Source organism: Hemiscyllium ocellatum, chromosome 4 (genome assembly GCF_020745735.1).
Source record: "Hemiscyllium ocellatum isolate sHemOce1 chromosome 4, sHemOce1.pat.X.cur, whole genome shotgun sequence".
Taxonomy (NCBI): domain Eukaryota; kingdom Metazoa; phylum Chordata; class Chondrichthyes; order Orectolobiformes; family Hemiscylliidae; genus Hemiscyllium; species Hemiscyllium ocellatum.
Genome location: NC_083404.1, coordinates 135444067 through 135470370, shown reverse-complemented (window position 1 = coordinate 135470370; position 26304 = coordinate 135444067). Strand labels below are relative to the sequence as shown.

Sequence of the window (26304 nt, the reverse complement as noted above, 5' to 3'; positions counted from 1 at the left end):
AACTCCAAGCAATTAGGGATGGGCAATAAATGCTTAGTTTGCTGGTGACATCCCACGTTCCATGAAAGAATAAAGGAAATCTCCCCTCTTCATCTAAGGAGAGCCTTCCCAACCAGCTTCTCTGATCTCTCCCTGTAACTGAAACCATTGTTGTGAACCTTTTCTTCATTGTCTCTATAAGGATCTTGGATTAGAACTCTATGGATGACTGCAAAATGGAGCAGCCATACGCCTGTCTTTTCAGCTACACCATGTATTTGAAGTTGTTTGTCGGTTCGCTAAGCTGGTTGGTTATCTTGTAAGATTTTCATCACCCTTCTGGGTGACATCTTCAGTGCTGTGTAGCCTTTTGAGAAGTGCTGTCATTGTGGTCTGCCCAGAATTTATACGGTTCTGTTTGTCATGGCAGGTGGTTCTGGTTCTGGTAAATGGGGTTGATTTCAACGTGTTTGTTTATGGCACCAGTGGATGAATATCAGGTCTCCAAGAATTCCCTGAGCTTGTCTTTGTTTAGCCTGTCCCATTATCATGATGTTGTCCCAGTTAAACTGGTGTCTTTCATTGTCAGTGTATATTAATATGAGGGAGGATTGGTCATGTCATTTTGTTGCTAGCTGATGCTCATGTATTCTGCTGGTAGGTTTCCTGCCCGTTTGTCCTATGTAATTTTCTCAGAGTCACTGCACGGTGATTTATACATCACATTCACCGTGCATGTTGCGGGTATGGGGTCTTTTGGCCTGAATAGTAGCTGGCGACGTGTGGCTGTGGGTTTGAGTGCTGTCATTATTCCCAGAGGGCATAAAAGTCTCATTCCCAGAGGGCACAAAAGTCTCATTGTTAGTTCTGAGACGTTTCTATATGTAGGATAGGGTGGTCAATGTGTCGAGGGGCACAGTGTCTTCTTGGTGTTGTTTGTATGCCAGGCATCGGCAGATGAAGATGCTAGGGTACCCATTATTGGCAAAAACTTTGTATAGGTGTTCCTCTTCTTTTATGTGGAGTTCTGGGGTGTTGCAGTGTGTTATAGCTTGTTTAAGCAGGATCTTGACACAGCTCTGATTGTGGACATTGGGGTGGTTACTGTTGTAATTAAGGATCTAGTCTGTACGTGTGGCCTTTCTATACACTCTGGTAAGGAATTCCCCACTGTTCGTCAAAGAACAGGAGTTGGTTGTTGTCCTGTTCTTCTCTGGTGGACCTGATCCCGGTGAGTATGGTATTGATGAGATGGTGTGTACTTTCCAAATTGGACCATTCAATGATAACAAAGGTATCGTCCACGAATCTGATCCATAATTTGGGCTGGATCATTAAACTGTCTGAGTAGGCACCCCAGGCAATCACTCTACTCTGGGAGGAGACATTCCCTCACATCGCAGTTTTCAGTGATTATTCTGCAACAATGTGTCCTGGTTTGAGACTGCCCAGCTGGTAGAAACATCTCAACATCTACTCTGTCATACCACCTCAGAATCTTGTACATTTCAATAAAATCAGCCCTTTGGTGAATAAAGGTCTAACTCAATCAGCTACTCTTGATAGATAGTGCAACGAAACATTATTCCTGAAAGCTTCCAATGAGCAAGGACCTTGCTAACGCCCTTGCTGATTTTCCTTGCTTTTATTTTATTCTTTTATCAATTTTGGTACGGAGCTGGAAACTAAGAATTGTAAACTAACAATGACTTTTGGACTGTGAGTAACAACTTGTGTTACAATGAAAAAAAGACCATTGAATTGTAAACGAAAAGCTTTTATTTAATTGTGAGGCCATCCCTGAAAGTTATTTGCAGATTGGTTCCTGATCAAAAGGTTCTACAGATGTGGCATCATCTGATAAGAGCATTACATGTAAACAGATTGACTGAAGTTGTTTATTAATGCAGCCAGTCCTTGGGAGGTGGTTACAGCAAATTTGGAATGGACCTTATGCCCTAACAGATGGTAGATATTGAATGAGAACTGAGACCTGATGGAGGGGAAGGTCAAAATCTTTGGATAAAAAATGAGGTCTGCAGATGCTGGAGATCACAGCTGAAAATGTGTTGCTGGTTAAAGCACAGCAGGTTAGGCAGCATCCAAGGAAAAGGAAATTCGACGTTTCGGGCATAAGCCCTTCAGTCTGTCAGGGAGAGGACAACATTTGAATTGAGTTTTGGACTGTGTTTTCTCTGATTATTGAAGCTACAACTTGAAGATTTGGAAGTTCCATATCTAACCTCCCACAAGCATCTTCTTAGTCATTCAGAGAATAGAAAACCAAGCTAGATGTATTCCTGCCTTTATCTGGGTGAACTGTAAAATCGACCATAATCAACATCTTCAGATAATCAACCAAGGAAGCATGGCCCAAGCCTGTAGAACAAGACGTTGTGAAACCCACTGAAGCAATCCAGCCAGTTTTGTTCTTTTCTTTTACTCATCCTTTAACTGTGTGTGTGTGTGTGTGTGTGTGTGTGTGTGTGTGTGTGTGTGTGTGTGTGTGTGTGTGTGTGTGTGTGTGTGTCTGTCTGTCTGTCTCACTTTTGTGTGAATTGAGCTGATATCAAAGGTTTTTGGGTTTTAGCATCAACCAACTACATTACTTTGTCGTTTAATCTTACACTACCAACATTATTATATTGTTAATAAATTACAATATTTTTTGTTCTAAAATACAAACTGGTGGTCAAAGATTGACTATTCTCACAGCTTAGGATTGTTTATTCAAAAATTCTAATGAGGAACCATTGGGGTCAATTTTAAAGATCGTTGAATGCTTTAATGTTACCATGTTGCTGATTTGGTTCAGTTGTCTTTCTCCATGTCATCACAAAATAGAATAAAATAGAACAGTAATGTATTACCATTTGCAAAAGGTACAGTGAAAAGTGTTTAAGTCACTATACTCTGGTGCCTATATTAATAACAGAAATCATATATTAAAAATAGACAAAGGGCAACTTTGTTCAAATCATGGCTCATGGGTTCCCAAGGTCAAGGAAGAGACAGCCTATACTCTCTGGAGTTAGAAGGATGGGAAGTGATCTCATTGAAATTTATCAGATTCCGTGAGGACTTAGTAGAATAGATGGAGACTGTATGTCCCCCACCCCTCCACCACCCACCAACTGGAAAGTCTAGAAACTGGGGCATGATCACAGATTAAGAGATTGATATTTGGGACTGAAATGGGGAGGAATTTCTTCACTCAGAGAGCAGCAGACCTTTGGAATTCTCTACCTCTGAGGGTTGCGGAGTGTTCAGTATTGACAGCAATAGATGGGTGAGCATTTTGTGAATTTGGGATGCAGGGAGAACTGTAAGACTCAGCTGGAGCCAATGAAGTTGAGCACTGATGTTACTGAAGAAGCTTGAGGTGGGAATAATGGCTGACCTCCCTATTCTTAATGTTCGTCTGTTCTGATAACTCCTCAGGTGTGAAGATGACACCACGAAATATCTTCCTGCTGCTTCTTTTGGAAATTGCACTGGTTGAGAATGTTGCATTGGCCAGAAAAACACAGCATGCAAAACAATCCAAAGTAAACGCAGGAGATGAAATCGCAGCACAACAATACGTTGGTGAGTACTGGCAGATAGCTCAAAACAACAGGTCACACAAATTGGCACTAAAGCATCTCGGTAAGGAAAAGGGACCACATCAAAAAACTGTGAGTGAGTTAAATAAGCAGCAACAACTAATCTTCCATCCATACTTCCTGCATATTGAAAACGATCCTGTAAAGTTCACATGGAGATACCAGAGCTGAGTTATCACTGTAATGTGGAGATACCAGAGAGAATGCAGTTGTTCTTCTTAGAGAAGGTTAAGAGGAAACCTAATGACACAAAGATAAAACAACTGTGGATGCTACGGTCTGAAGCAAAATCAGAAAATGTGACAGAAACTCAGCAAGTCAGGTAGCACCTCTGGGAAGAAAGTCGAATTCACATTTTGAGTCTGGTGACCCTTCATCCGAATGACACAAAGCTAGGTGGGAGGGACAGATAGTGCTGAGGAAGTGGGAAGATTGCAGAAGGACTTGGATAGGCTATGAGAGTTGGCAAAGAAGTGGCAGATGGAATACAGTGTGAGGTTCTGCACTTTGGTAGGAAGAATAGAGGTGTGGGCTATTGTTTATGTGGCAACGGCTTCAGAAATCTGAAGCACAAAGGGACTTAGGAGTCTGAGTTCCCTAAAGGAAAACATGCAGGTTCAGCTGGCAGTTAGGAAGGAAAATGCAATTTGTGATTCATGGACGAAGAATCCTAAATCACTTTGTATTGTAGCGTTCTGCAGTCTTTCTCTATTTAAGTAATATTCAGCTCCTCCAATCCTCCTACCAAAGTGCATAACTTCACACATCCCCACATTACATCTGCCACACTTTTACCCACTCACTTAACCTGTTTATATTTCTCAGCAAACTCTTTGTGTTATTCTCATCACTTGTCTTCCCACTTATTTTTGTGTCATCCACAAACCTGGCTATCCTCATCCACATCCTTCATGAAGAGCTTACACTCAGAACGTCCATTCTCCTGATCCTCGGATGCTGCCTGACCTGCTGTGTTTTCCAACACCACACTTTTTGACTCTGATCTTCAGCACTTTATCCTTGTATTTTATATATTGAAAATAATGGGTATTCCTGATCCCTGTGGCATATCATTGTTTTACAGGTGGCCATCCTGAAAATGTCCACCTTATCCCATTTCTCTGTCTCGTCTTAGTTAGCTAATCCTCTATCCTTAATGTTGTTTGTCCTGTTGTTTTTGCTGCTAATGGTAGCACAGTGAGTATGTTATGATCTGGAATGTATTCCAGCAGGATTCTGGAATAGTCAGTGGTTTTAACAGATGACAACAGAATCCGATGGTATTTTCCAGCCAAATCTGCTGAACGATGTCCAAACCATTCTCTGTCATTTCCTTTCATGCCTGCGTCCTTTGCTGTAAGGGAACAGTCAGGATGAGAGAGCATTATGGAGCAGACCAAACCCCCTCAAAATATTTAAGAGGGTAGCCTAGATCCTAATTCTTTCTTATTTTAAAGGTAGATGTGAAGTGGATATTCCAGATGTGATGCAGCTCCTCAAACCACTTGGCTTTAAGCAAAACAGTATTTATTTAAACACTACACTTAAAACATGAACAAAGGGAAGCAGAATTTAGAATAACTTAAGATTTAGATTACCTACAGTATGGAAACAGGCCTTTCGGCCCAACAAGTCCACATCGACCCGCCGAAGAGAAACCCACTCAACTATTGGAAAACTTAACTGACCTGATACAGTAACATCCCATAGACACACCCTTTGACAAAAAGGTAAATTCAAACACAGATTCTTACTGGCAGGAGGGAACAATTTCCAGCAAGACATTTTAGAAGAAAGTCAGAGGAATTCTTTACTGAAGCTTATAACTCCCCCGGAGTCTCACAAACTAGAGAAACCTGAACTGGAAGAACTGACCACTCCCCTTCCATTGATGAAACAGACCCTTCGGCATCTCTGCCTTTATGACCTCTTTTTAAAAAAACCAAGGACAAAATAACCTTTTCCAAGCGACAGCATCGTCACATGAGAAAGTACCATTTCACTGGGGATGGGAACATCAGATACAATGCAGAGAGTGAATCAGTTGTTGGAGGAATGTCATGCAAAATGGAAGGTCAAAGGCTAGATGATGAAAGTGCAGCTGTGAATGAATTTGGGCTCATTTTTTCCAGGGGCTATATGGATGGAGGGAAGGTTGGAGGTGTCAAAGGGGGCCTTAGATGCTTAAAGATGTAAACAGAGCTAAACTTGTCTATGATTGAAACTATGGTATTGTAAGGAGCAGACAGTGAGAACAAGGAGATGGCTTTGGACATGGGCTGGGAATATCTCAGAGGAAGACATTTCGAGTGGATCAGAGGCCAGTAATCTCAGAGGAGTGAGAAGATGATGAGGTGACGTGAAGGCCGAAATCCTTGTGATAAGGTGTTGAGGGAGGAAAGGAGTGAAAGAAATCTCAATTATAAAATTTTTATTGTACTTGGGAGGACAGCACCAAACAACTACTGAACGAAACCATGGTTGGAATGGGACGATTTGATGGAAATTTTCAAGATATTAGTGAGAACAAAAAATAGGTAGTCAGGAAAAAGTATTTTCACTGTTTGGAGGCATGGAGATGAGGTGTGGATCTTGATCTAGGAGCTTTAATCAAAAAATGAAATTTCAGGAGTAAAATCAAGAAATTTGGAAACTTGGAATTCTCTTCATAAATGGCAGCTGATGCTAAATTTGTTGTCAGTTTTAAAATACATTGAGAGGTTCTTATTACCCAAAGTGATTAAGGGATCTGGGGCAGGAAGGATGGTGATGTTGTTGTGGATTAGCAATGCTGAGGCCTGAAACCATTGCTCTGAGGACATGAGTTCAAATCTCACCATGGGCAGCTGGAATTGAAAACTTGTCTTGGAATTGATAACAACTATTGATTGTGCTTAAATTTAAAAAGACACTTCTAGTTCACTAACATCCCTTAGGGAAGGAAATCTGCCCTCCATACCTGGTCTGGCCTATATATGACTCCAGATCCACAGTGATGTAGTTGACTCTTAACTGCCCTCTGAAATAGCCGAGCAAGTCATTCAGTTCAAGAGGTAATTAGGATTGTTCAACAAATGTTGGGCTTGCCAATTATGACCTGTTCTGTGGAAGAATAAAGGAGGGTGTCTTCTAGATCAGCCATTGATTGACAGAACACACTCAAGGAGTAAAATGGCCTGCTCCTGTGGTATTTACCCATGACAGAAGCTACAGATCATTTTGCTACAAGTGCATTTCGATAACACGAATTCGCTGTAACGCGATTGGGGACAGTTTCTAAAGTGTGAACTTTTAAAACATGTATTGGCTGTGATGCAATTACGTCGCCAACACTTTGTGTGCTGTTTCTAAAATGCAATTTTTCTATAACACAGAGTTGTATGACAAAGCAACAATCACTTAATAGAAGAACTACCTGTACTCCAATGCATTTTCTAGACTGTAAATATTGTGTTTTATTTTACAGAGGAACGATGCGTTGGCAAGGCCTTAGATTTAGTCTTCATCATTGACAGTTCCCGAAGTATACTTCCTCCTGACTTTGAGAAAGTGAAGGAATTCATCAAAAACATCCTTAAATTCCTGGACATCGGTCTGGCCAAGACAAGAGTGGGCCTTGTCCTCTATGGAAGCACTGTCGAAAGTGTGTTCTCCCTCAAAACCCACAGGAAGGTGGAGGACATGATGAGAGCAGTTGACGAGATGGTGCACCTGGCAACTGGTACCATGACAGGGCTGGCCATCGAATACACGATGAACGTGGCATTCTCCACTCAGGAAGGGGCAAGGCCGTTCGATTGGAACGTGCCACGCGTGGCGATTATTGTGACGGACGGGCGACCCCAGGACAAGGTGGCAGAAGTAGCAGCTCAAGCAAGAGACTCAGGAATTCTGATATTCGCTGTGGGTGTAGGGAGAGTCGATATGCAGACACTCCAGCTGATTGGGAGCGAGCCACATGAGAAACACGTGTTCTTTGTGCAGAATTTCAGCATGATCCAAACTCTCCTCTCTGAATTCCAAACCAAAATATGTGGTATGTTGGGCAGTGGGGGGGGGGGGCGCGGGGGGGCGAAGTGGGGACGGGATGGGAATAGCACCATTATGTTTCAAATGCACTGTTTAACATTTAGCCATGTAGAGGGTTTTGTGGCCAATGCTCTCACCCTTAGCATCAGGAGGTTCCCAAGATTGTGAGTTTACACCAAAAAATTTAGGCACAAAATGTAAACCGACAGTCCAGTGCACCACTGAGGGAGTGCAGCATTGCCAGAGGTGCTGTGTTTCAGTTGAGACATTAAACCTAAATGCTATCTGTCCTCTCAAGTGTGTGCAAAAGACCACACTATCTTAAACTGAGGTTCAAGTAGCAAGACTTCCAACTTGGGTCAAAAATTGGCCAAATACAGAAAACAGCAAGTCACAACAATTTTTGACTTTCAGAATGATGGCTTTTCCTGGTACTGCTATTGTTTCAAAAATATGTCCAATTGACCTGGATATTGGATTACAGAATAAAATTCCAAAATTTGCCAATGGTGCTAGCCTTGGAGATGTGGCAGACAGGGAGAATGATGTCAATCTAATGCAGCAAGACAGCGACAGACTGACAGAATGCGATTTGATACAGAGAATCGTAGAGCCATACAGCATGGAAACAGACCCTTCGGCCCAACCTGCCCGTGCTGACCAGGTTTCTCAAACTGAACTAGCCCCATTTGCCTGTGTCTGGCCCATGTCCCTGGAAACCTTTCCTATCCATGTATCTGTCCAAATCCGAAGTGCATCCCAAAGAGCGGGAATGGTAATATACACTTAATGGCATGGGTCAAAAGAGTTTGATGGGTGTGTGGGATCAGTGGGTGCAAGTACACTGATCTTTGAGAGCGCCAGCTCATATTGAGAGATTATTTGGCAAATTGTGTGCTCTCTTAGGCTTCATATAAAGAGATGTTTAGTGCAAAAGTAGGCATGCTATGCTGAATGTTTATGAAACTCTCAATAGGCCACAACTTGAGTGTGGCACCTAATTTGTTTGGTCACCAGGCCTGAGGAGGAGTACTTGAGAGAGGGATGAGGACATTTACCGGGGATGAGCGAATTTAGCTGAAGGATGAAGTTGGAGAATCTGAGTAGGTCCTCGGGTGAAGGTGAATGAGGGGAGATCTGAGAGAATTGTTCCCAACTACGGGAGATTTAGAGACATAAACAAAAATAATCCGTTTCCATTGGCTGTCATCCAAAGGACTAGAGTTGCAGATTTAAGACCTTGCATCAGAATGTGATCAAGAAGATTTTTATTATAGCAAATAGATTTGAAAAGATCTGAAACTCACTGCCTACAGGAGAGGTATTTTAGCAGAGGAGAGTGAGAATGGAGATAATGAATGATTCCAGAAGGAAATCATGAGCACTTGAAAGAGATAAACTTGCAGGGATACAGGGCTAAAGCCTGAGGTTAGGGACTGTCAGGATCACCGTAGAGAGAGCCAGGACTGACTAGATAGACAAATGGCCTTTTTTTTGCATCAGTCTAAAGGATGGGTTTTAAGGGGTCTTGTGAACTCTGCTTTCAAAATATCACCAGGCAAAGAAGGGTAACCATGCAACCATCAGTAAGCATTGGCTGATGATAGACTGGTACAGGAAGTTACACCTCAGAAAGCTGACCAATAAGAGGCAAGCAACTCACTCATTCCGACAGTGCCACCTGGAGCAGTGGTCATTGCTGAAACTGCAGCAAGACCGAGAGGAGGTAATGTCAAATTGCATTGTAAGCGTTCGGGAGTCCTTTTAGGAAGATTGGTGGAAGAGGTGCTGTAGAAATGCAAGTTCTCTCAGTGAATTAACTTTGAGAAGGGACTGCATGAAAGTCCAATCCACGAGCAGATATTGATAAAATCTTTGGAAGTTTGCTGGCCCACTTTGTTTTGCCTTTAAGTGGAATCCAGCTCAATGAAACCCTTTGAAGTTTCATTCACTACAATTGATGCATCTTCACGGCTGTACTTGTCAGTATTGTGAAGAATTCCTTCAGGATAATTTCCTAATGTCAATCATTTAGCACCGATTTCACACTAATTGAAAGGAGTAATCTGTCTTGGTTAAGATAGAAGGTAATGCACAGGATTTGCTTATGCAGGAAGTGTAGATAAATAGATTAATGCAGCACCAAAGGAGGCCATTTGGTCCATTGAACCTGTGCCAGCTCTCTGAAACAGCTATCCAATTCATCCCACACGTCCCTCCTCCAGTATAACACTGCCTTCTGCTTTATTTTTAATCCTTGGAAAAGTTCCTTTTGAATCAGTTTCCCACACCTTTTCAAGCACAACATTCCACATCTCTTCATCTTCCTCTCGTGGTCTTTCATCATGTACCTTTGAGAAATATTTCACTAACGATAAACCTTTCTCTTTTTGTGCACAGATACGGATCTCTGCGGAGTGATTGGCCATGGATGTGAACAGATATGTGTCAATACACCAGGGTCGTTCATTTGCAAATGTAAAAAAGGATTCGTCCTCAACAGTGATCAGAAAACCTGCCGAAGTAAGGCCAGTTGGTGTCATAGTTTAAATCGCTTTGACCATTTGAAGGGAATGTTTTTTAAACACTTTCATGTGAAATGGGTGTTGCATTATAGGCCAGTGTTTAGTCAGCTATGGCCGAGTATTATCACAACACTATTAATCCAGAGAAGTAGGTAATTTTCTGGGGACCTGGGTTCGAATCCATCCAGATGGTGGAATTTGAATTCAATAAAATCTGGAGTCTAATGAGGACCTTGAAATCATTGTTGATTGTCAGGAAGAACACATCTGGGTCACCAATGTCCTTGAGGGAAGGAAAGATTCCATCCTTACCTGGTCTGGTCTACATGTAACTCCAGATCCACAGCCAATGTGGTTGATTCTTAACTGCCCTCTGGGCAATTAGGGATGGACGGTAGATGCTGGCCCAGCCAGTGATGCCCACATTCTGTGAATAAATAAAAAGCCTGTCCTAGTCGTAGCTGAGAATGTGATGGTGAGGTTCAACAGTGTTAAAGAAGGTTACAATCAGATCTGAAGGGTTAAAGGAGACAGCATAGTGTGTCCAATGCCTTGCAGTGCTGCTTGTTACCCCCTCAAAGAATTCTAATAGATTTGCCAGGGGCATGATTTTTCCTTCCTGAAGTCAGGCTGACTCTGCTTGATCATATCATTTATTCTGACATGCTCTGCTATTACATCCTTTCCAGTAGAGTGTAATGAGATATTAATAACAGACATTTAACTAACTGGCCGTTAGTAACCTGCTTTTTGTTACCGACCCCTTTTTAAAAGAGGGGGATTATATGTTGTTTTTCCAGAATCTAAAGATTCCTGGAGAATTACTATCACTCTTTCTGTAGCTATTTCGTTTGATGTGGAGGTTCCATTGTTGGATTCGGATAGGGGAGGGGGAATAAAGTCAGAAAACACAAGCTTTCGGAGCGCTGCCTCTTTGTCAGGTGAAGTTCATCTGAATGAAAGCTTATGATTTCAAACAAACCTGTTTGACTATAACCTGGTGTCGTGTGACTTCTGGCTATTTCCTTTAATAATCTAGGATGCAATCCATCAGGTCCAGGGAATTTGTTAATCTTTTGCCCCATTTGTTGCCCTTGTGTTAATTATTGAATTTAGTTCCTCTCATCCTTTGCCTCTTAATTATTTAATATTTCTGGAATTCTTTGGGTCTCCTACACTAATAAACAAAAATCAAGTCCTCTGTCTTTTTTTCATTTCCCTATTATTGATTCCCCAATGTCATCCTGTGAGGGATCTACAGTCACTTTTCCCACTCTCTTTTACTTATTTAGAAAGCTCTTGCTTTCCATCCTAATATTATTTGCTGCTGAAGGTTTATTTTCTGCCTCTTTATTATTCATTTAGTTATCTTTTGTTGATTTTAAAAACTTTCCCATCTTCTGGTTTACCACTAAGGTTTGCCATACTGTATATTTTTCTTCTTTCAATTTTATGCTAATTAGCTTCCCTGGTTAACCATGGTTGGCTTATCCCTTTCTTAGAATCCTTCTTTCTTATGGGAATATACCTTTATTGTGAGTCATGAACTAATTTATTGAACGTTTGCCATTGTTCATCAACCATCTTTTTTTGTTAAACTCCTTCCCCCTCCAATCAGACCAGCTCTGTCCTCATTCCCATGTTATTATTGTTATTTAAGCTTAATTTCCAACCAGCACTTTTCCCTTTCAAACAATGCTAAATGTTATGATCACTATTTCCTTGGGGATCCTTTATTCTGACATCATTTCTTAAACATGCCTCGATACACATCTATAGATCCAAGAAAAGCCTTATCCTGGGTCAGATTCATAACATATTATTCTAAGAAATTCACTTACAAATTATTCCTCATGGTTATCTCTGTCAATCTGAATATTCCAATTTACAGCAAGATTAAAATCACCATGATTGGGTTTTTTCACATGGCATTATTATATTCTGATATATTTCCTGACACACCCTTGAGACCTAACCTGTTGGAATCTTACAGACTTCTATCAGCTTAACCATGCCCCCAGTTCGAACTGAAAAGTCTAAATGACTTGTATATGCTTAATATACAGTAGCTTGCTTGTAGGGCACTTGTGGTATGGTGGTAGTGTCCCTACCTCTGAGATTGGAGACCTGGGGTCAGGCCTAATAACATCTCTGAGCAACTTGATTTAAAATATCTATACTACTGGGGAAAAAAAGAGTAACAGCTGCTTTAAATTAACACAATTCAATACGTTCTTTGTCCTTTTTACAGGAATTGATTTCTGTGTCCAGGCCAGGCACCACTGTGAACATGATTGTGTGAGCACGGAGGACAGTTATTTCTGCAGATGTCGGAAAGGATATAAACTTCACCCCGATGGCAAGACATGTCTGAGTATGTCCCTCAGTAACTACTCACTCTCACAACATACATTTCATCTTCTTCTAGACCCTGTCTCATAACAAGCCAAATTCCTTTTTATTCCAATCCAAACAATGTATTTAGGGTGGCTCAGTGGTTAGCACTGCTGCCTGACAGCGCCAGGGACTCAGGTTCAATTCCATCATCAGTCTGTGTGGAGTTTGCAAATTCTCCCATGTGTGCTTTGGTTTCTTCCCACAGTCACAAAGATGTGCAAGTTAGATGGACTGGCTGTGCTAAATTGTCCAGAGATGTACAAACTAGCTGGGTTAACTGTGTGAAATGCAGGGTTACAAGGATGGGGGGGGGGGGGGGGGGGGGGGTGAATCTGGGTGGGATGCTCTTTGGATGGTTAGTGTGGACTTGACAGGCCGAATGACCTATTTCTATGCTGTAGGGATTCAATGATGTAGAAACAGTCATTCAATCCTCATTGACAAGAAACACTAAATTAAACAGATGTGCTTGATTGAAACTTGCCTAAATCACAATCCCAGAGTCAGTTGTGCACCACATACATCGGAGACTCATTGTTTGGGAATTACAAGGAATCAAAATGGAATGCAGATCGCAAAATGCTGAATTGTTAAACAAATAAGTTATGCAGATCAGCATACTGCATGGAAATAGACCCTTCGGTCCAACTAGGCCATGCTGAACATAATCCCAAAGCTAAACTAGTCCCTTCAGCCCATCTACCTCCATACCTTTCCTATTCACATCCTTATTTAAGTGTCTTTTAAACTTTGTGATTGTACCCACATCCTCAGGAAGTTCATTCCACACACAAACCACCTTCTGTGTGAAAGAATTTGTCTCTTGTCTTTTTTAAATCTCTCTCCTCTCACTTTAAAAATATGCCCCTAGTCTTGAAAGTTCTCATCCGAGGGAAAAGACACCTACCATTAATCCTATTGATATCCCTCATGATTTTATAAATCTCTATAAGGTCACCTCTCAACTTCCTATGCTCCAGTGAAAAAAGTTCCAACCTATCCAGCCTTTCTTTATAACTCAAAGCTTCCATACCTGGCAACATCCTGGTAAATCTCTTCTCAAACCTTTTTAGCTTAATAATATCCTTCCTATAACTGGACGACCAAAACTGGACACAGCCTTCCAGAGGAAGCCTCACTAAACCCATTGTTATGCTCCAGCATTTCTACATATTACCTCATCTCAGAGATGTCATTACACTTCTCTGGAGCAGGTAGGTTTTGAACCTAGACCTCCTGACTCAGAGAGATGGATACTACTCCTACACTACAAGAGCCCCTTATCATTTTGTATTCATTAGTGAATGGCTCATCACTTTAACTGGATAAATAACCATCTGAAGGTAAGCCTGAGATCTCTCAGCATTGTGTAACCTCACATTGATCATTATTGGAGTTGTAAAGCCATTGCTGTGCAGTGTCTCTATGTGAGCTCTTATTTTGGAGAAGCTGGAAAAGAAGAAAGGAGTACCAGGATAGATTAAAAGTAATGAACAGGGTCTCATCAGTTAGGACTGAAGGCCTCTTTTGGTGTTGTAGCTTCATTAGATGCTTTCTATTAAAACTGCTCAGAGATGGTATCTCACACATCTCTGCAGTAGGTGGGGCTTGAACCCACACCTCTAGGCTCAGAGAGACGGTCATTTTCGCTTCACCACAAGAGACCCTCTAGCCTCTCAATGTAGTGATCCAAAATTGGAGTCTGCCTGGTTAATTAGACATTGAATTGGTGATGAATCGGTGTGAAATGGGGACATAACTGAGTTCCTCTATATAGGCACATTAATACACCAAACACATTTGTAACAAACATAGAACATAGAACAGTACAGCACAGAACAGGCCCTTCAGCCCACGATGTTGTGCCGACCATTGATCCTCATGTATGCACCCTCAGATTTCTGTGACCATATGCATTTCCAGCAGTCTCTTAAATGTCCCCACTGACATTGCTTCCACAACTGCTGCTGGCAACGCATTTCATGCTCTCACAACTCTCTGTGTAAAGAATCCGCCTCTGACATCCCCTCTATACTTTCCTCCAACCAGCTTAAAACTATGACCCCTTGTATTAGCCATTTCTGCCCTGGGAAATAGTCTCTGGCTATCGACTCTACCTATGCCTCTCATTATCTTGTAATATAACGATTAGGCTCCAATGTTCTTTCTATCACTGTCTGGATATCTGAGTTGTACCAACTTACCACAAGTCCAGTCAATTTGTCAAGAATGTAATTAATATAATCGATAGTTCCAATCAATTTGTCAAGCATGATTTCCCTTCCATAAATCCATGCAGACTTTGTCCAATCCCGTCAATAGGTTGAAAGTAAGAAGACCTTGATTTTGCAATAAAATGTGATCAATTCTACACACACAATGGTGCCAGCTTTTTATTAGCTTATACTTTATTCTATTTCAACTATTTTATCTCTAAATTGTAAATTCTTAAACTTGATTTATTTAATTGTCATTACAATTTAGCACTTTCTGCCACAATGCTTTCTCAAGAAACCATTTTTAAAAGATATCTATCTGCACAAAAGTTAAATAGCATACGTTAACTTTTGTTTAAGATTGGGTTTATCGGTGTGTGTTTCCCCCACATTCTGTTTAATGTTCTGTTTGGATGCTGTAGAGTGTATCCATGGAGCTATGGACCTTGTCTTCTTCATTGACGAATCCAAAGGCCTTGGAACAAATCATTTCCGCTCAGTGAAACAGTTTGTCAACAGCATCGTGGATGGCTTGGAAGTTGCACCAAACGCAACTCGAGTGGGTCTGGTGCAGTATTCCTCTAAGGTCCGGAATGAGTTTCCTCTCCGACGCTACAGCACTGTCAACCAGGTCAAGGCTGCAGTGAGTCGAGCTAAATCCATAGGCCAACAGCCCACAAGAGGACGCCCTCGGAGACAGATCTTTAAAAACAGCTTCAAGGTGGCCGAAGGAGCTCGAGCCCTTGCAGAAAACGTTCCAAGGATAGCGATCGTGCTCACTGATAGCCGGCAACAGGCCGATGTTGTGGAATGGGCAACTGAAGCAAAGCAGACTGGTAATGCACATTTTACACCATGCAAAGAATCTCCCAGAGAATCGTATAGCTTGCTTTTGTACATTGTCTTGACTTACGTTCTCGCATTTTAGTCATAAGTTCAATGCCACTCTAGAAAACCTAAGCTCTGGTGTCAGTGGAGTGCTGCCTGAGGCCCCTTGGGTGGGCATCGAAAGTCTCAAAAGGCAATCTTCCAAAATGTAGCTGCGGAGTTCTTCACAGTGCCCTGGCCAATACCTGTCTCTTAGTGAGCACCGCTAAAACAAACAGATCACTGCTCAGTATCACATTGGGTTCCTGCATAAAGCCAGTTGTGTTCCAGCACAAGTCTTCATATGTCCTGCAGGGCATTGAAAGGTTGGGAAGTGCACTCTATAAATGCAAGTCTTTTTTTCCTTTAAGGCAGAAGTAGGCCATTCTGTTCTTCAGTCAGGCCATTTAAGGACCCAATCTTCTATTTTAACTTGATTAAATTTTAATTATTTATGAATACTGGTTTTCAATAGCAGATAAAACAACATTGTAACAAAGCAATAATTTTACCCATATATGTAGCTCAATGACATGGCTAAAGTCTCAAAGTGCAATATAGCGACTGCTGCAGTGTTTATAATTAGGGAATTTAACCAAAGTCCTATCTATTCAGATCAGCACAAAAGACGCTGAAACATAGTAGCACGGGGCTATTTAGTGCCTCAGGTCTTTTTCCCTTTTAATGGGATCATGGCCAATCTGCTACAGGAACTGTACATTCTCACCACTGTCGCATGATTGTCTATGAGAGCTGTTGAATAAGGGTAGACACTATTGTAAATTGGGTAGATGAAATTGGAAAATCACATCAAGATATTGATGAAGTGATTGGGCAGAACCATGGCAAAAGGTTTTCAATGTAGGCCTATTTGAGGTAATGCACTTTGGATCTTGAAAGCATAGGATAAATTATTTTCTATATAAAGCTAAACATCTCAACATCTGCAGAAAATTGAGTTGGTTCTAGGTACATAGATCATTATGAGGTCAGGGAACTTGATGACTGCAAATGGTGACTGAAACCAAATTAATTTTTAAGTCTGAGATTGATAGATTATCATTCACCAAAGGTATTGTATTTTTAATATTTAAGAGACACAGCAGCCAATTTACACGTATGAAGTTCTCAAACTGTAAAATCATAATTATAAATCCTTAGTGATATTGATTGATGACTAAATAGTGTCCAGGACAGCTGCCTAATTCTAATGTGCTGTCACCTTTCAGAGGCTGAAGCTAAGAAAAGCTGCAGTAAGTAGTTAACCTGCACAGTTACACCACCTTACTAATGCTTCACTTGTGGCCTTTACAACCCATTGAAAATGAATTGCAAGTTGAGTGAACTGTTGAACAGGCATGAGGCAACTACCTCATGAATCTGAAATTGACCAAGTGTCTTCATTTCAGTTGTATCATCAAATCAAAGCATTCAGTACAGGGCCAGTCCAGACACCACTTTGGTTGGAGTCCTTTTTTCTTTGGTAAACTCTTTACCTATATGCGTCCCCATTACACAATTGTCCACCTTTCCTTGATTGACAGCCAAGGACAAGATGTTCTTCAGAATTATACAGCACGGGATGCCATTTGGCCCATTATCACTGTACTAACTCTTTGAAAATGCAATCCAATTAGTCCTTCTCCTTGTACTTTCCCCAAAATCCTGCAAAGCTTTAAGTTTTTATCTAATTTTCTTTGGAAGTTATAAATCACATCTGCTTTCATCACCTGTTCAGTTGGTGTGTTTCACACAATAACCCACTCTGTGGCTCTATAGTGCATTGAAGGTGAAGAGAAACAACATACTCATGGGAACTGTCTCTACAGGTATCAATATATTCGCTATTGGAGTTGGCAAGGCAACTGAAGAACAACTACAACAAATTGCTTCATTGCCACATGATGAATACCTGCATTACACAAAAGACTTCAGGACCATGGGGGAAATAGCAGAAACAGTCAAACTACAAATTTGTCAAGGTACTTAAGTAACATGTATTGTAATTTCTGTGGGAATTCCCTCCAAGGGAACATTATAAGTCAGAATAATTCCTGTCATATATAGAAGAATTCTGAAGTCAGTATTAATATTGTGACATTAATTCAACTGAAGTACAGCATAATAGCTCTTGACCCAATTAGTGTCATGTTTCGGTACCATTTGTTTCTAGGTGCAATTGGTGGCAAGGTTCAAAATATCTGGAAGGGGAGAATTTTGCAATTTCAAGTAGAGAACAGAAACAGACCCTACAGTCCAACTCGTCCATGCCGACCGGATATCCTAAATTAATCTAGTCTCATCAGTCAACATTCGGTCTATATCCCTCTAAACCTTTTCTACTCAAATACCCATAGATGCCTTTTAAACGTTGCAATTGTACCTGCAATTTATCAAATTGGGCAGCTCATTCCATTTACATATCATTCTCTGCATGCAAAAGTTGTCCCTTTGAAATCTTTCCCCCCTCCCTTTTAACCTATGCCCTCTAGCTTTGGACTCTCCAACTCACAGGAAAACATCTTGGCTATTCATCTTATCCATGCCCATTATGATTTTATAAGCCTCTATAAGGATTATAGAGGTCTCCCTGGGTCCAGGAAAAACAGCCCCAGCCTATCCAGCCTCTCCCTATGGCTCAAATCTCCGCAACATTCTTGTAAATTTTTACTGCACTCCCTTTCAAGTTTAACAATGTATTTCGTAAAGCAGGGAGACTAGAATTTATCACAGTATTCCAAAGGTGGCCTAACCAATGTGCTGCACGGCTGCAACATGACCTCCCAACCGTTCCCACCGTGACTACCTGGTCAGGTCCACACCCCCCAACAACCCACCCTCCTCTCCAGGCACTTTCCCCTGCCACCGCAGGAATTGCAAAACCTGCACCTACACCTCCCCCTTCACGTCCATCCAAGGCCCCAAAGGACCCTTCCACATCCACCAATGTCACTTATTGTATCTGTTGCTCGCGATGAGGTCTCCTCTACAATGGGGAGACTGGACGCATCCTCACAGAGCGCTTTAGGGAACATCTCCAGGCCACCCGCATCAATCAACCACACCACCCCATGGCCCAACACTTCAATTCCCCCCTCCACTTTGCCGTGGACATGCAGGTGTTGCGCCTCCTCCGCCACTCACTCATCACCAGACACCTGGAGGAAGAACACCTCATCTTCCACCTCAGAACATTTCAACCCCAGGGCATCAATGTGGACTTCACCAGTTTCATTTCCTCTCCCCCACCTTACCCCTGTTCCAAACTTCCAGCTCAGCACCGTCCTCAAAACCGGTCCTACCTGCCAATCATCCTTCCCACCTATCCGCTCCACCTTCTTCTCTGACCTATCACCTTCATCCCCACCCCCATTCACCCATTGTGTAGGTCCACCCAGAACTGTAGATCTTTGCTACCATCCCCCACCCTCCTCTCTGACCTATCACCTTCATCCACACCCCCATTCACCTATTGTACTCTTTGCTACTTTCCCCCCACGCCCAACCCCCTCCTATTTATATTTCCACCGTGGAGGCTTCCTGCCTCCATTCCTTATGAAGGGCTTTTGCCCGAAACATTGATTTTCCTGCTCCTTGGATGCTGCCTGACCTGCTGTGCTTTTCTAGCACCACTCTAATCTAGACTCCTATACTCAATGCACTGGTCAATAAATGCAAGTGTACCAAACACCTCCTTCAATATCCTGTCAACCTGCAACTCCGATGTCAAGGAACTATGAACCTGCACTCCAAGATCTCTTTGTACGGCAACACTCCCCAGAACCTTACCGTCAAGTCTATAAATCTTACCCTGATTTGCCTTACCAAAGTGCACATTTATCTAAATTAAATTCCATCTGCCATCCCTTGGTCCATCTGATCAAAGGTCCTGTTGCACTCGGAAATAACCTTTTTTGCTGTCCACTACATCACCAATTTTGGCATCATCTGCAAATTGATTAACCATTCCTCAAATTCACATCCAATTCATTTATATAAATGACAAAAAGCAGTGTACCCATCTCCGATCTTTGCAGCGCACCACTGGTCACAGGCCTCCAGTCCAATAAACAATCCCCACCATCACGTTCTGAGCTTGTGATGAAGGTTCCTGATATATGTTATTATTTGGAAATGTGTTCTGAAATGGACAAAACTATATACATCTTTAAGTTTGATTTATCGTTCTATGTTGTGTGACAAGAAAGAAAGGATATAGTCTTAGTTTCATTTTTCAGTGGTATTGAGTTATCTGGAAATCTGTTTACATACTTTAAAAAAGGTGAATGATTAAAAAAAAGGTCTGTTGCTTGGCAACAAGGTGGCCTAGGAGACAGGGAGAACGAGACAGAAATGAGTTTCCTCTCATAGGAAAGGAGCAGATCAGTGAATGTACAAGCAGCAGGTCAGAAAAGGCCTGGACCAACGGCAGTGCAGGTTAGCAGTCTCCAGAATAGCCCGGGTAGAAGAAAAGTTCTAAGTGGCCGAGAATGAGAGAGAGGATGCAGAAACAAAAGGCTTTAAAGTGCCTGAGAGCAGGATGTCCTACAAGGATGTTGAGAACACGAATTTAAGGAACACATTAAGGAATAAGTCACCTGTTTTAGCAGTTTAGTTAACATCTATTGATAAGACTGCTAAACAAAGATGATAAGAGTGAATGCAAAAGTTTAGGAAAAAGTGAGGACTGTAGATCAGTGTCAAGCATGTGGTGCTGGAAAAGCACAGCAGGACAGGCAGCATCCAAGGAGCAGGAGAATCAACGTTTTGGGCATATGCCCTTCGTCAGGAATGAATTCCTGACAAAGGGCTTATGCCTGAAACATCGATTCTCCTGCTTCTCGGATGCTGCCTGACCTGCTGTGCTTTTCCAGCACCACTCAATTCTGAATACGTAGGTTTGAAATAAACCAGATACAGCTGTGCCAACTGACAAACTTTAAAGTGGAAACTGGACAAACAAACACAGGTTCGAGTGTCTACAAGATTGCTGTTGAGTGTAAAAGGGTAAAATCTTTATTTGATATTTGTAATAAAACCCTTTCAAATTGTTCCTATATCTGTGTTTTCTCCTTCCTTTCATGTAATAAACTATAAAAGTACATTGGCATCTCCACATGACTATCACAATTGATCACTGCAGTTTGCAAAATCTAAACTTACAGTCTATCAAGTCAGACCTCACTCTGGAATCAGACTTGTCTTGTATGAAACTCTACACAGTAAGAATGAAATTAATAAGTGTACACAAATTATTACAGGAACTCCATCACTTGGTGATCAATGCAAATGTGAAGCAATTGTGTTGTTCCAGATTCAAGCTAAAGAAGAAATACGGACATTAAACCAGAAATATATCCTTTCGATGTACTGTGCAACAGTACTTTAAAGAAATTTTAATTTCCTTCACAATGCAAAATAATGACCTAGATTTATTCTGAGTGTCTGTAAGTACGTGTAGATTAATTTCATTTTCTCAATATTCTGGTGGCTATAGGCACTGGGAATGTGGTTATCGCAGTCTATAATTAAAAAAAGGGCAAGGAGGGAGACACATTTACATTTAGGTAATTGGTTGCACTATTACCTGAGTCAGAAGGTTCTGGGTTCAGGTCTCATTCAGAATTTCTGCAGTGCAGAACATCGAGTCCACACAGACTCTCCAAAGGATATCCTATCTATACCCACCCACCTACTACCCTATCCCCATAACCCTGCATTTCCCATAGCTAGTTCACCCAACCTGCACATCTTTGAATTATGGAAGGATACCCACACGGACACAGGGAGAACGTGCAAACTCCACACAAACAGTAGCACAGAGGTGGACTCAAACCTGGGCCAGAGACTGTGTGTGAGTGAGTCACTGTGCCATCCTAAAGACTTGAATTTAAAACAGCCTTGTCCCCTAGTGCATGGATCAGGGATGATCAAAAGTTCAGGACTGGAACAGGGCAGAAATTGGATAGTTGTAGAGCTAGAGGTGATTAGGTTTAGCAGAGGGGCAAGATCATGGTGAATTTGAAAACATGGATAGTATTTTAAAGATTAAAGCGCTGGTTAACCAGGGGCCAATGTAGGTCAACAAGCACAAGGTGATGAATGAACTAAACTTGATACAAGTTGGTCAACCTCATGCTTTCCGAGGATAGAATATAGGAGTAGAGCCAGGGGAATATTGGAAAGTCTACTGATACGAAAGGCACGAATAAGGATTTCAGCAGATAGGCTGAGGCAAGAATAAAGGCAGAAGTGAAGATGCAGGTGCTAGAAACCAGTGTTTAGATCAGAGTGGTGTTGGAAAAGCACAGCAGGATAGGCAGCATCCGAGGAGCAGGAAAGTCGACGTTGCAGGCAAAAGCCCTTCATCAGAAATCATGAAGGACTTCTGCCCTAAACGTCGATTTTCCTGCTCCTCGGATGCTGCCTGACCTGCTGCAGTTTTCCAGCACCATTCTGATCTAAACTGAGGCAGGAATGAAGTCAAGCGATGTTACAGAGGTGAACATCTGATAGTTATCCTGAAACAATCTTAGAATCTCAGTACAGAAGAAGCCCTTTGGCCCATCGAATCTTTGTTCAGCAACAGATAATTGCAAAGGAGAGGCAAGGCAACTAAGTTTGTCTTCAGACCAATGACTGTATGCAGTAATCCCAACATTTGGTTGGAAAGAATTTAAGCTGCAATAGAGTGTATTGAGGGACGGTGGTGAGATAGTAGGCAAAGGTTTGTGGAGGAACACTGGGTAGTATAGCAAATTTCCCAGCAACGGGTCTAAATGACTTTACTCAATTGATTTATTAAACATGCAATGTCTGCTGTGACCATGATTGTGACTTTGGAATTCTGTTGCAGGTGGCGGGGGGGGGGGGGGGGGGGGGGGGGGGGGGGGGCGGTGAGGGGTCATTGAATAATTTTAAAGAGGAAGGGGACACAGAAGTCATAACTGGCTTGTAGAGAGAAACAGTTACAAGCTCTATATGGGAAAGTGGAATTTGAACAGACAGATCAGCCTGATCTCATTGCATAGGAAAACAGGCATAAGGGGTCAAATGCTTAGTGGGCGGCATGGTGGTGAGCACTACTGCCTCACAACGCCAGAGACCCTGGTTCAATTCCCGCCTCAGGCGACTGACTGTGTGGAGTTTGCACGTTCTCCGTGGGTGTCCAGGTGCTCCAGTTTCCTCCCACAGTCCAAAGATGTGCAGGTCAGGTAAATTAGCCATGCTGAATTGCCCATAGTGTTAGGTAAAGGGCAAACGTACGGGTATGTGCATACTTAATGAATATTGCTTCGGTGTGGACTTGTTGGGCTGAAGGGCCTGTTTCCCACTGTAAGTAATCTAATCTAATTCTCCTAATAAGAACATAATAGGAGTTGGCCATCTGGCCCTTCAGGCCTGCTTAGTCATTCAATAAAATCATAGTTGATCTTTTCGTGAACGCACCTGCTCACCGTAACATTTAAATCCTTTATTGTTCAAACACCCAACTGCCTTAAAAACATTAAATGAAGTAGCCTCAATTGCTTCACTGGGCAGGGAATTCCACATTCACAACGCTTTGGGTGAGGCAGCTCCTCAACTCAGTCCTGAACCAGCTTCCTCTTATTTTGAGGCTATGCCCCTAGTTCGAGTTTCACCTACCAGTGGAAACAACTTCCCTGCTTCTCTCTTATCTATTTCCTTCATTTTATACGTTTCTGTAATATTTCCCTTCATTCTAAATTCCAATGAGAATAGCCTCAGTCTACACACAAAACCAGCCGTCTCATCTCTGGAATCAACCTAGTGAACCTCCTCTGTACCCCCCTCCAGTGCCAGTAAAGAGACCAAAACTGTACACCATACTCCAGGCGTGACCTCATGAGCACCCCATACAGCTGCAGCAATAACCCAATTTGTGTTTCCATGTCAGGGAGACTATATGAATTTACAGTCAAATCAGTAACTTACAATTAACTCCTCTTGACTACATGATGCAAAACGTGTCACCGGGTAGAAATTCAGTGCTTTGATCCTAAACTTGCTGGGTGAATAGGGTCAAAGCTTTTTTAAAATTGCTGAAACAACTTATACCAGTACAATGCATATGATTATTGTATATAATATTTAACAGCAATTGCCAACATTTTATCTTTTGAGTTCCTTAACTAGAACTACTGGAAGAAGTGATGAACAGGCTGAAGATCGTGGAGAACTCTTTCAAAGCCAAGTAAAATGGAATATACATCTCTCTTTAATTCCTATAAACAAAGACTTTAGTTTGGTGGATAGAGTTGTTTTCTGATCAGGTGATTAGACAACTCATTTTGTACATTTTATTGATGATATGGTATTTACAAACTGGCGAAGGGAAAATGATTAGTGCCTCATCCATTTCTGAAAGAAACGAAATCCTTTTTACCATGTGTTACATATTTTTATTAGAAATATAGACAACTCACTTCCACTTCACCGATAATCTGTAGAGAAGTATTAGTTAATTTTAAGACTGCTACTATAGTTCAGCATGAATGAAATGTGCATACTTAATGAATATTGCCAGGATTATTGCAAAAACAATTCAGGGCTGTTTGCCTTTTGCTGCAGAAAGCTATTGTTCTCATCATCCTTCCCACTGGTTGATGAGTTAACACACCTAACAGTTTATATGTTAAAACAAATAAAAAGAGGATGTCAACCAAATGCGTAGTTTGTGTTTAATCCATTTTATAGTCTTTTTTCCCCCACTTTATCAGCCCCACAAAAGAAACCCTGCCAAAAGATCACAAATATTTTCTAGATCTCTTCTCCCCATTTAAGAACAGCAACACAATGAATTCAGTTACAATAAATCAAGGACAGATTAGCACCTTCCAAATCTGTGACCCCTACCATCTAAATTTACAATGTTTCTGAAGCATTTTGGGAATGAACAGCTCTTAATCAAACAACCAACTTCTATTAAAATTATACTATAATTTATCAATGCATAATAAAGCATGGATTCAGTTTGAGTGAGCAAAGAAAGAAGGGGCAGCAAACTATGAGGGAATTGTAGTAAACAACAGTACAGGTATTAGTTTTGAGGGAAAATCAGAGATGTAATGTGGACAGCACAGTAACAATGGGCAATTTCAATTTAGGCACTGACTGGGTAAACCAAATCAGCACTAAATGTGGAAGATGAATTCCTTGACTGTACGAAAAGGGTTTCTGGAGCAATAGATTGAGAATCCAACCAGGAATCATGTCACAAAGAACAAATTGCTGGAAAAACTCAGGCCTGGCAGCACCTGTGGAAGGAAAGCAGAGTTAATTTTTCAGATTCAGTGGGTTTTTCCAGTAATTTCTGTCTTTGCTCCTGACTTCCAGCATCTGCAGTTTTTTTGTTTAGGGATCTGGTTAATTTAGATTTAGCACTGTGTAATAAGGACACAAACATCAAAAACAAAGGTAAACCAACGATAGTTAATGGAAGAGTTAAACATTGCATTAGATGAAAGGAAGCAGATAATAGCAGGAAACGTGGTAAACTGGAAAAATGCAAGCAATGAGAATCAGACAAAAGAGGACCAAGAACCTGATGAAAGGAGAACAAAGTCAAGTGCAAACTAGCAAAAGAGATAGAATAGAATTGTAAAATCTTCATTATATATGTGAAAAGGAACAGATTTGATAGGACAAATGTGGGCTACAAAGACATGGATTGAATGATCTGTTCCACGCTGTATGACTCTAAAACAGGAAAACTAAAGTTATTTTGCATCTACCTGTAAGAGGATACAGAAAATCTCTGAATTAACAGGTGACCAAGGGACCCACGAACAAAATTTAAAACATAGTATTTGAGAAGTCTGATAAATCCCCAGCCAGATGATTTACATCCCAGAGTTGAGTGGCTAGAGAACCTGTGGATATGTGTGTGGCTACCTTTCTAAATTCCAGATTATCAAGTTTCCTACAACTAGAAAATAGCAGCTACAACCCTGATTATTTTGAGGAACAAAGAATAGACAATAGACCTTTTGGTTTGATGGCAGGAGTGAAAAATGTTAGAACTTATTAAAAAGTAGATGATAACTGAGGGCTGAAAAGAATGCTAAAATTGGGCAGATTTATGGAAATCATGTTTGGCAATCTCTTTTGAGGATATTACTTTAGCAAAGTCAAAGGAGAACTACTGGATTTGTTAATTTGAATTTTCAGAAGGCTTTTGATAAGGTTGCATACTAAAGGCTAGTAAATAAAATAAGGGCACACAAGAATGGGAAAATAGGCAAATATGAATTGAGTATTGATTAATAGACTAATAGAGCAAGAATAAACTAACTTTCAGTCGTGAGTATTAGTATTTGCACCTTAATGCTCACAATCTACACAAATGATTTGGACATGGGGACCAATTGTAATATCACCAGATTTGCTGTGAACACCATGAGGAAGATTTCAACAGATATTGGACAAGCTCACTGACTGGGCTCCATTATGGCAGATGCAAAGTAGCATGAATTAAAGGACATTTATGAAACTGTGTGTCTGGGAAATGCAGGGATCCAAGACAAACCTGGGTGGCCCTGTTCAAGAGTCACTAAATTACAGCATGCAGGAGTAGCAAGCAAATGATAGGTTGGTCTTCATTGCAAGGGAAATGAGCATACAGGAGTAAAGATGTTTTGCTGCGACATACAGAGCCTTAGTGAA

General features: G+C 41.3%; 1 protein-coding gene across 1 annotated transcript; it reads left to right on the top strand.

Annotated features, from left to right (window-relative positions):
* Positions 1–215: 215 nt before the first annotated feature.
* On the top strand, positions 216–24306 carry LOC132815253 (matrilin-2-like). The gene is made up of 9 exons (XM_060824067.1): positions 216–273; positions 3421–3567; positions 7051–7620; positions 10014–10136; positions 12390–12512; positions 15174–15587; positions 17448–17600; positions 20880–20972; positions 23782–24306. The coding sequence occupies exons 1-9, from the start codon at positions 216–218 to the stop codon at positions 23835–23837; spliced, it is 1737 nt and encodes a 578-aa protein (XP_060680050.1). The 3' UTR covers positions 23838–24306.
* The last annotated feature ends 1998 nt before the right edge of the window (positions 24307–26304 follow it).

Bases quoted from the DNA above. Each gene is read 5' to 3' on its own strand.
- LOC132815253 (XM_060824067.1), top strand. From the start codon at position 216: ATGGAGCAGCCATACGCCTGTCTTTTCAGCTACACCATGTATTTGAAG. The intron at 12,513-15,173 runs GTATGTCCCTCA...TGGATGCTGTAG, and splicing joins CGATGGCAAGACATGTCTGA to AGTGTATCCATGGAGCTATG. The intron at 15,588-17,447 runs GTAATGCACATT...CTGTCTCTACAG, and splicing joins AACTGAAGCAAAGCAGACTG to GTATCAATATATTCGCTATT.